At 43.2% G+C, this 11,746-nt stretch overlaps 1 protein-coding gene across 1 annotated transcript in view; it reads left to right on the top strand.

Annotated features, from left to right (window-relative positions):
- The window catches only part of nek1 (NIMA-related kinase 1), a 135,955-nt gene extending 125,724 nt beyond the window's left edge, over positions 1–10,231 (top strand). The window contains exon 35 of the mRNA XM_061825661.1: positions 9,986–10,231. Within this exon, the coding sequence (XP_061681645.1) occupies positions 9,986–10,020 (35 nt within the window). The 3' untranslated portion in view covers positions 10,021–10,231. The remainder of the gene's footprint in view (positions 1–9,985) is intronic.
- The last annotated feature ends 1,515 nt before the right edge of the window (positions 10,232–11,746 follow it).

The following is an 11,746-nucleotide window of genomic DNA, read 5'->3' as shown; positions in this document are numbered from 1 at the left end:
CTGATCCTTGATGCAGTCCCACCTCCACCTTAAATTCCTCTGTCACACCTAAGGCACACCTCACCATTGTTCTGCTGCCATCATACATGTCCTGTACTATTTTAACATACTTCTCTACCACACCAGACTTACGCATGCAGTACCACAGTTCCTCTCTTGGTACTCTGTCATAGGCTTTCTCTAGATCCACAAAGACACAATGTAGCTCCGTCTGACCTTCTCTGTACTTTTCCACAAGCATCCTCAAGGCAAATAATGCATCTGTGGTACTCTTTCTAGGCATGAAACCATACTGTTGCTCGCAGATACTTACTTCTGTCCTGAGTCTAGCCTCCACTACTCTTTCCCATAACTTCATTGTGTGGCTCATCAACTTTATTCCTCTATAGTTCCCACAGCTGTGAACATCCCCTTTGTTCTTAAAAATGGGAACTAGAACACTTTTCCTCCATTCTTCAGGCATCTTTTCGCCCGCTAGTATTCTGTTGAATAAGTTGGTCAAAAACTCCACAGCCATCTCTCCAAATTGCTTCCATACCTCTACCGGTATGTCATCAGGAACAACTGCCTTTCCATTTTTCATCCTTTGTAATGCCTTTCTGACTTCCCCCTTACTAATCATTGCCACTTCCTGGTCCTTCACTCTTGCCTCTTCAACTCTTCCTTCTCTCTCATTTTCTTCATTCATCAACTTCTCAAAGTATTCTTTCCATCTTTTTAGCACACTACTGGCACCAGTCAACACATTTCCATCTCTATCCTTTATCACCCTGACCTGCTGCACATCCTTCCCATCTCTATCCCTCTGTCTGGCCAACCTGTAGAGATCCTTTTCTCCTTCTTTCGTATCCAACCTGGTGTACATGTCTTCATATGCCTCTTGTTTAGCCTTTGCCACCTCTACCTTTGCCCTACGTCGCATCTCGATGTACTCCTTTCGCCTCTCCTCAGTCCTCTCAGTATCCCACTTCTTCGCTAATCTCTTTCCTTGTATGACTCCCTGTATTTTGGGGTTCCACCACCAAGTCTCCTTCTCCCCTTTCCTACCAGATGACACACCAAGTACTCTCCTGCCTGTCTCTCTGATCACCTTGGCTGTCGTCGTCCAGTCTTCCGGGAGCTTCGGTTGTCCATCGAGAGCCTGTCTCACCTCTTTCCGGAAGGCCGCACAACATTCTTCCTTTCTCAGCTTCCACCACATGGTTCTCTGCTCTAACTTTGTCTTCTTAATCTTCCTACCCACCACCAGAATTATCCTACATACTACCATCCTATGCTGTCGAGCTACACTCTCCCCTACCACTACTTTACAGTCAGTAACCTCCTTCAGATTACATCGTCTGCACAAAATATAATCTACCTGCGTGGTTCTACCTCCGCTCTTGTAGGTCACTATATGCTCCTCCCTCTTCTGGAAATAAGTGTTCACTACAGCCATCTCCATCCTTTTTGCAAAGTCCACCACCATCTGCCCTTCAAAGTTCCTTTCCTGGATGCCGTACTTACCCATCACTTCTTCATCGCCCCTGTTTCCTTTACCAATATGTCCATTACAATCTGCACCAATCACAACTCTCTCGCTGTCTGGGATGCTCAGAACTACTTCATCTAGTTCCTTCCAGAATTTCTCTTTCAACTCTAGGTCACATCCTACCTGTGGTGCATAGCCGCTAACCACATTATACATAACACCCTCAATTTCAAATTTTAGTCTCATCACTCGATCTGATACTCTTTTCACCTCCAAGACATTCTTAGCCAGCTCTTCCTTTAAAATAACCCCTACTCCATTTCTCTTCCCATCTACTCCGTGGTAGAATAATTTAAACCCTGCTCCCAAACTTCTAGCCTTACTACCTTTCCACCTGCTCTCTTGGATGCACAGAATATCAACCTTTCTCCTAATCATCATGTCAACCAACTCCTGAGCTTTTCCTGTCATAGTCCCAACATTCAAAGTCCCTACACTCAGTTGTAGGCTCTGTGCATTCCTCTTTTTCTTCTGACGCTGGATCCGGTTTCCGCCTCTTCTTTGTCTTCGACCCACAGTAGCTGAATTTCCACCGACGCCCTGCAGGTTAGCAGTGCCGGGGGCGGGCGTTGTTAACCCGGGCCACGACCGATCCGGTATGGGATTCTTTAGATGAATGCTCATATTTGTTTGCCACAGTTTTTACGCCGGATGCCCTTCCTGACGCAACCCTCTGCATTTATCCGGGCTTGGGACCGGCCTACAGATTGCACTGGTTTGTACCCCCATAGGGCTGCATTTTTCTCTCATCTGCACTATGTATGCAAAATTCTGAAACTTGGTACTTTTTGCTCAGCTGAGACTGAGAATGAAAAAATTACAACAACAGTGAGGTTCATGATTTAATGACCTTTCCAAAGAGGGAGTTTGGAAAAGGTTTATTAATCTGGACTTTGGGCTCCTGGTAACAGGCAATTGGCGCAAACTCTCTAACAACATGGAATGTGCTGATGACTTTGACCTCCCTACTAGTTTATTCACTGGGCACAGAGCTCAAAAGGGGATCCATTTCACATCGGTGGACGTGAACAGATATTTGTGCGGCAGATGCTCAAATGAGGAAAAAGGACTCATGTAATTTATCCATCTTCTGAGCCACTTATCCTCACAAGGGTTGAGGTAATACTGGAGCCAATCCCAGCTGCAATTGGGCAGGAGGCAGGGTACACCTCATCTGTCAGCCTATCCATTACCACTGCAAACAGGAAGGGGGTCAGAGCTGATCCCTGATGCAGTCCCACTCCACCTTAAATTCTTCTGTCACACCTAAGCCACACCTCACCATTGTTCTGCTGCCATCATACATGTCCTGTACTATTTTAACATACTTCTCTGCCACACCAGACTTACGCATGCAGTACCACAGTTCCTCTCTTGGTACTCTGTCATAGGCTTTCTCTAGAACCACAAAGACACAATGTAGCTCCTTCTGACCTTCTCTGTACTTTTCCACGAGCATCCTCAAGGCAAATTATGCATCTGTGGTACTCTTTCTAGGCATGTAACCATACTGTTGCTCGCAGATACTTACTTCATTGTGTGGCTCATCATCTTTATTCCTCTATAATTCCCACAGCTCTGAAAGTCGCCTCTGTTCTTAAAAACGGGAACGAGAACACTTTTCCTCCATTCTTCAGGCATCTTTTCGCCCGGTAGTATTCTGTTGAATAAGTTGGTCAAAAACTCCATTCCTCACCTTTCTAAGGATCATTGAGACCCCACAAGGTGATTTCTTGCATGGGGCTCCACTCTGATTGAGATTGACCATCATGCTTAGCTTCTTCCATTTTCTAATGATTGCTCCAAAAGTGGACATTTTTTCACCAAGCTACTTGACAATTTCTCTGTAGCCCTGTGCATTTGATTCAGAATAATACATGGCGTGGAGATGGACTTTTAAAGGCAGACTAACAGGTCTTTGAGGGTCAGAATTCTTGCTGATAGCTCGGCGTTCGAATACTTATTTGCAGCTATATTACACAAATCATTTAAAAAAAATCATTCATTTTGATTTCTGGATTTTTCTTATTCGATTATCTCACTCACAGTGGACATGCAGCTACGATGAAAATTTCAGACCCCTCCTTGATTTCTAAGTGGGAGAACTTGCAATATAGCAGTGTGTTCAACACTGTCTTTCTACGTAGTTTGGTATCCATGCTCTACAATAATTAGTTAGGCCTAAAAATGACATCTTTTTTTTTTTTTTGCGTGTGTGTGGCCTTTTTGTGTGTGTGGATTAAGTACAACTGTTTTTCTATCATCTAGAAGTGTTCTTCCCCTGCACTTAGGTTGTGTCCTGGGTACTTAACTTGCCATTTACAAATTTGCAGTTTGTTTTACTAACATTGTAACAATTTTTGGACTTTCAAAGTAACCTTGAGGTAGTCTGGTAAACGTATAATTTTGCCTTCAAATGTGAATGTAAACAAATATTGACTACTTTTATTTACAGGGATAGAGAAGAATGCAGTACTAATATCCACTTCCTAAAAACCTTTACATCTGGTCTTAATGAATTCAGTAATGTGTGGGGATCTAGGACACAAGGTTCTCGCTTGTATTACAGCAGCGCTTGCCGCTTGTAAATCCTGAACCATTCTCCAACCTGTAGAGGGTGGAGCTTTCTTGACTGAAAAAATAAGCGTGTTGCAGGGGGAATCTGGACATTCAATTATTACCCCTGCATTGAGTAATGACTCAATAACAGGTTTTATGTCTTCTAAGGCATCTGGTTTTCATGGTTATTGTCTCATGCATGGTCTGTATTCTGTTTTTGGTCTAATCTGTACAGGTTGTGCTCTTACGATAAGTCACATATCTGATGGTTCATTTGACCAATGGTCTTTTGGGGCTTCCTTTAAAAATGTTTCCTCTTGCTCTCTTAAGAGGTAAGAGTCTACATGTCATTCCTGCCGGAGGTGGTGGCCTGCGTTAACCTGTACTTTCCAAAACAATGATTTTCTTTTCATTTTTGACATTGCGCTATTTTCCGTGCCTGGATTTTCCTCATATGGTTTCCAATCTGTTGCTGCCTCATTTTTTTTTACAAAGGTTCCCAGCCACTCCCAATGTGAGTCATACGGCTTAAACAATGACACTTGTGGTACCGTTATTCCCCTGTAGAGGTCCTTCAAAGCCTATGGACGTCTGACTCCCGTGGCAGAAGTCCCCAGATTATCTGTCTTTTTCATCTTTTCCTTTCGGCTTGTCCCGTTTGGGGTCGCCATAGCGTGTCATCTTTTTCCATCCAAGCCTATCTTATCCATCCTCCTCTCTAACACGCACTGTCCTCATGTCTCATGTCCTCCCTCACAACATCCTTCAAACTTTTCTTTGGTCTTCCTCTCGCTCTTTTGCCTGGCAGCTCCGTCCCCACCACCCTTCTACCAATATACTGACTCTCTTGTCTCTGAACATGTCCAAACCATCTAAGTCTACTCTCTCGAACCTTGTCTCCATAACATCCAACTTTGGCTCTTCCTCTAATGAGCTCATTTCTAATCCTATCCAACCTGTTCACACCAAGCTATAACCTCAGCATCTTCATTTCTGCTACCTCTAGTTCTGCTTCCTGTTGTTTCTTCAGTCCCCCCATCTCTAATCCGTACATCATGATCGGCCTCACCATTGTTTTATAAATTTTGCCCTTCAAGTATTTGAAGTCATCCACCCTCACTATCTCTAATCCCTGGAATTTCTCTCCTCCTTCTTCGCCCCTCATATTCATGCACAAATACAGATATCTGTGTGCAGATAAGCAATTATTATTTTTTCGGGAGTGCACTGGTTTAGTTTTTTTTTTTCATATTGAAAATCTGACCTTGGGGTTTTTTTTTTGGAACCACATTGTTCCATGAAGAAAGTCTTCGTTGAGTTTTTTCTGCTTTTTTGTTCGGAAACAATCTCCCTGTTGTAGTAATATTTTTCCCTCACAAAGCTGTGGTTTATTCGTCATGTCTAGTGAGTAATAAAGGAGTGTCTCACCAAAACCTTGTATAATACACAAGTCTGACTCTGTTACTTCATTTTGCCTTTTTACAACCATATTGCTCTTGGGTGTCAGCAGTAATGCCAGTCCACAAGCCATCCCTTCCCAGCAAGGACAATTTGGTACTTTGAAAATAGAAAGTCTACAGCATTTCCCTTCCAGGTCTAGTATCCATACTGGCTCTAGTTCTAATGTGAGCCCAAGCTGCCCATTTGTTGCTCTGACAACTGCATGGTTTCCTGACTTTTTTGAGCCTGGAATCTTTTCTTTGCAGGCAGTCCTTCATGCTCCTGTGTCCTATAAAAAATTAATGGGTTTACCATTCACCAAAAGTGTAATTATTGGTCTCTCTGTCTCTAAGGAGAAGAGATCTTGTAAGCGTATTCCCACTTATGTAATTGAAGAGTTTGTTTTCAAAACGAGACATCGGCATTTTTTTTCAGATTTACGAAACTCGCGCCAAAATTATCCATTCGGAGCTGGATAATTTTGGCGCGAGTTTCGTAAATCTGAAAAAAATGCCTATGTCTCATTTTGAAAACAAACTCTTCAATTGTAGGTCTTGTGTTTGTCCTTGTTGTTGGGGAGGTGACCTGTCTAGTCATGCCCGTGTGTCATATGACATATCCTTTCTTTCAGAGCAGTCACGTGCAACATGACCCTTTTTTCCGCAACACCAACATTCCGGGTCATCAAAGGCTCTGCCATGGCCCCTGAGTATCCCCTGCCTCTGATAGAACCACGCCCTCCTCTGTAGGGGGCTTTTTTCGCGTCTTTGTTCCTTCCTTGATAATAAAATTGGTGATTCTTGATAAAAGGTATCAGCATGTGCTTGTTTCTTTTTTATCTTTTAGGATTTTTTTCTGCATGGAGGGCATGATTAAAATACTCCTCTATGGTGCCAGTCGGCAGTGTCACGAAACATCAGAACGGGGGTAGGACCCAAATGCAGGACTCGGACGATGCAAGGTAGCTCAAGGAGAAACGTTTATTATATGCCGAGGTCGGGGATCGAGCAGGCAGTCCGTTGCATCCGCGGTAGTTGGGACGTCGGGCGAAGAGAGCAGGTGGGCGGGCAGGCAGGAGTCGGTACACAGGAGAACGATCAAGGCAGGCAGAAGTATCAAAGGAGTCAGGCTTACAAGGTTGGTCGGAGAACAGGCGAAGGTCGGTACACACAGGTTGTCGATCAGAGATACGAGAGTGCTGGAACAGGACATGAAGCTCAACGAACTGGCGCGGACTAGTCGTCATCGGGGTCAAATAAATACACAGTCTCATCAGCCCGCATGAGACGCAGGTGTGCGCCTCAATCATCGCACAGCTCGTGCGGGCACCCGCACAGCTCGCGCTGGAGCGGCAGCATCATGACAGGCAGGTCAATATAATATTTAATTACTCAAGTCCTGATAGAGTCTTTTGATCCTGCATGCATTTACTTCCGCGTTTTCTTGGAGACCACTGTGTATTTTAAAAACAGTGGTCATTCTGACTCTGTAGTCATTAAAAGTTTCTTCCTTCTTTTGTTTAACCCTACCTATTTTGGTGTAATTTGCTCTCTGTCTAAAATGCTGAGTGCAGCGTTCAACGAGACTCTGCACTGCAACAGCTGATTTCTGACTGCTATGATGTAGTATGCCCACTGAATTGCAGGGCTCCCACTTTCCTTTCATATTGTGCCACTCAGGTCCCAATGTTTCCATCAGATTTGCTGGCCTTCAGCCCCATTAAAGTGATAGGTGATATTTTCCACATCTTCAACAAATTGTTGAACTTCTTTATAAGGTGTAATACCATTTATGGCATTTTTTATATCCTCCATTGTCCATGTTCTATAAACCAAAACGTTTGAGTTTCTATCCTGTTAGATGTTACAGTTTGCAACCTCTATCATTTGATACATTTCTACTTCATCCGTGTTCAGTGAGTAGACTGCTGGTGGGGCCGTGTTCAGTGAGTGGACTGCTGGTGGGGAAAGCATTTTCCCCATTGTTTTTGCTCAAGCTCCCACCGGCTCCGTGTCAGAACGTAGCAGGCATTTGGGTGTCACCTCATGCTGAGGAGAATTAAAACTCAACTCCACTTTTAAATCTGGATTGAGAGGTGCACTGGGTGTTTTAGTTTGTGTGTTTTTCTTTACTTCTACCTCTTGTCTTTCCATATCTATTGTCCTGAACACTGGTCCTATCCCATCATCTTTGTTTCTATGGAACAACAGATCTTCCTGCCTGTTTGTTCTCCTTGTCCACTTTCTTTATCCTGTCTTTTTCTGACTCCTTCCTCTCTTCTCTTTGCTACCTGTAACCACCATTCGGTATCATCATACCCATCTTTGGGCATTTTATTAAAGTCACCTTTAATTTTTTTTTTTATTTCATCACTTAACTGGATTATTTTTTTGTGAAAACAGACCAGTGAAATTATATTTTCTAATCCATTTATCGAAAAAAAAATTCTGGGCTTTGTGCCTCGACAAATTTCCAATCTCTGCAAGTTATTTTATTTCTTAACTTTTGTGTACTGCTATTATTCCCCATTTTGAGAATTTGGAGCCAACATGCTACACCTATAGTGGACTAAGGTCGTCTTTTGTATTAGACAGGGTGACTGTTCAAAATTCTCCCTTGGTATTTCTCAAGCTTCTACCTAGCAGGCCGGAGCAATCTCACCTGTGCTTCCAAACGAGCTGTCCCTTGAGATACTGTCTCTCATTCAATCGTTTACACAAACACACTCCATCTTTTTTTTTCTGTGATGGAAATTTTATTTGATGTTATTATATCGTATCAATGTGTTATTCACGTACTGAAGTATTGTTTAATACGGAATTTAAGTGCGCAACCCGAGTCTGGCCTCGCCTATTTCCATGGAATTTGTCGTACTCCGCCGTCCATCAGGTTGCCATTGACTAGTATTCACAAGGCTTCTCCTACACAGTGCCTTCGTGCAGATTTTATGTCGACACTCACTCCTTCATACCCTGCAAGGAAAATTATTATTACCAAGATGTCCTCTTGTCCCTCGGATTTCCGTCAACCCTCAGATCCCAGTTTGGGAGTTTAAACCCAACTGCTGGATGAATTATGCAAATAAAGGGAGAGAGGTCTTCAATTTGGCTTGAGAGGAGAAACGGGTTTGACTGACCAGCTGCAACTCCAAACCATGTTCTGAGTCAGCCTTACCGGTGTCTCCTGAAGACTATTTTACTTTTATTGTACTTTCATTATTTGCCTGAATATAACTTATACAGGTGGCACGATGGATCAGCGGGTTAAGCATTGTCCTCACAGTTCTGAAGTCCCAGGTTCAATCCCGGAGCTGCCTGTGTGGAGTTTGCATGTTCTCCCCGTGCCTGCGTGGCTTTCCTCCGGGCACATCGATTTCCTCCCACATTCCAAAAACATGCAATATTAATTTAACACTCTCAATTGCCCCTAGGTGTGATTGTGAGTGCAGCTGTTTGTCTCTATATGCCCTGCGATTGGCTGGCAACCACTTCAGCGTGTACCCCGCCTCCTGCCCGTTGACAGCTGGGATAGGCTCCAGCACTCCCTGTGACCCTCATGAGGATAAGCGGCAAAGAAAATGGTGGATGGATAACTTATACATTTAATCAACAGATAAGGCGTTGTCCAATCATTTTTTCTGGTTCCAGTACTCCACATTGTGCTATTTTTTCAACATAATTTCCACTTTTTTCAAGTTTCGGTGTTAGAGTAAAGTTGGACTCAAAAGAACATTCAGTTAAATCAAAGAAACATCAAACATGGCATCGAGGAAACGCTCGGTATACTTTCATGCCCTTTCTGAAAGTCCAAAATAAGAATGTTAACATTAAAACATTTTTACAAAAAAAAAAACCCAAAAATTTAACTTACATGAGTGCGTTGTTGAAAGCCACATTCAACAAGCTTGTTTGTCAATATTGTATACAAACTACCCCATTACCGCGGAGTAAATTAACGATCGATGGTGTAGCGCCGGAGAAAAGGAGTCGGAGGCAGAGTGTCGGACACAGGAACAAAACTTGTTTTATTGGCAGTCATCAAAACACTACTCGCATAATGGGGGGAACTCTGTGAACTCGTCACACCTGAAGAGCAACAACAAAAACAGTCCGTGCGGAACAACGCACCCCAACTCGAGGTCCCGCGGGTGAATTATGTAAACACCACAATGGTACCGGTTTTAAAACCGGTTAATCGGTTTTTGCTACAGCTGTTCAGTTAAAACCGGTTCTGAAAGTAAGCGTTTTTTTGCGATCCCTACTACATACAAAAACCTTGGGTTACCGGACAGCTTTTGTCTTCCTCTTAGGCCATCTTGTCTGAGGACACACGTCTTGTGTGCGGTAGATACCTAACTAAGACCCGGCGTCTGTATTGCACATTCCTTTGTAATAAATTTGCTGTTAACTCGTCTAATCATTGGTCATCCCTTCCTCGATCTGTGAACATGCGTAGGGTCCAACTCGCAAATCCCTACAATTTCTTGGTGACCCTGACTGTGAGTCGAGGGGGGTGGACCGGCGTTGGCCATCGACAGACAACATTTTTTGAGCCATATGAGAAACACAGGAGTGTTTTAGGGACAAGTCGAGGGTGATCGTCTGTACTTCTGACTTCTCCAGGTCGCAACCTACATAACACCAAAGGTAAGCAGAAACGTGTTACTGAATGTCGAATTCTCCAAATTGAACTGCCTAAATTTGGGTTAGGGTTTAGTCATTGGTATCAGATTGTTCATGCCTCGTATGAATTATTGAATATGTGATGATAAAGAAGTGAGAATAAGAGATTTATATGAGTTCTAAAAAGAAGCTGTATATCCTGTCGTAACTGACGTATATTGTAGACGTACAATTACACTGTGAGGTTTACCTGTTACACCTAAGGGGGATAGGATCCCTTAAAAACAGAGGGTTTGCCGTCGGTTTGAGCCTGAGACGTCGCAAGGTGACATACGAAATAAACAAATAGAATTGAAGTTCTAATTTGTTGGCGATACGAATTCGCTTGGGTTTAGTCAAAGAAGAGTGACCACTAAATTAAAATAATCATGGATGGTAAATTTGATCATGAATGTGCTGAATATAATCCGACAAAAGATAAAATGTACATTGAAATTGAGCGCCAAATGATGGCTAATGTTGATAAAAAGATAAGATGAAGAAAGGACGTGCGCAGTAAAACAATGACAAAAACACAACTTAGGTAAAATTCGCAATTGGGACAAACTGACGATGAAGTTACAGGTAGTTGACAGAGACTATGTAAAACAGGCTGAAGATGTGAACGACAGATAAGACAAGGGCTCGTGGAATGAAAAGAGGAAGTGTAAGAAGGAACTCAAAGAAATGGACAAAGAAAGGCGTATTGCACATTTAATGAAGGTGACGGCGATGGCAACGTTGACGAAAAATGGTAACGGTAAGTCAAATGAAATTAAAGTAAGTAAAGAATCACAGGTAAGGTGGCATGTGACGTTGAGGGCATCAAGGAGCCCATGACGGAGGAAGAAAAGATGGGGCTGAGAAAAGTTGTATTTCATATGTGGACGAGGGTAAAAGGGACTGGAAATAAGGAAGAAGACAAATCGAACACACACACACGCATGCGCTCTGAACCACTCGTAAGTACACCACACACACACAGGGACAGACGAAGCAAGCGGCGCCAAAGGAGGGATCAGTGAAGGCGGTCTTATTGATTTGACGCGAAGCGTCCATTCGGAGGGGGAAATAACACCACAACTATTATATTATTATTATTATTAAGATATATCATATCATTATATAATTTAACAAGCAAACAAAACGCTACATTGATGCCTATGACAGAGGCTCTGGCAAGTCCAATTTACAAGCCGTTTGATCTTAAAGCTGTTGATTGTGTTACTCCACGCTTGCCTTATCTCTCTTCTGCTGGTAATGCCTGGCTGTCTAGTTTTGTAGAAACTTTGGAGGGGTATACACTCTGCATGGGAGACTGGAGACAAGCAGCATCTCGGTCATGCACTAGTATTGAACAATGAAAAATCGTGACAGCTGCAGGTACACTTAACGTACCTGTCACGTCCCATCGGAACGGGAGTAGGACCCAAATGCAGGACTCAGACGATGCAAGGTAGTTCAGGGAGAAACGTTTATTATTTCGTGGTCGGGGATCGAGCAGGCAGTCAGGTGCAGCAGCGGTAGTTGGGACGTCGGGCGAAGAGAGCAGGTG

The sequence above is a fragment of the Syngnathoides biaculeatus genome, chromosome 7 (assembly GCF_019802595.1).
Source record: "Syngnathoides biaculeatus isolate LvHL_M chromosome 7, ASM1980259v1, whole genome shotgun sequence".
In the NCBI taxonomy this organism is placed as follows: Eukaryota; Metazoa; Chordata; class Actinopteri; order Syngnathiformes; family Syngnathidae; genus Syngnathoides; species Syngnathoides biaculeatus.
This window is presented reverse-complemented; position numbering and strand designations above follow the sequence as displayed.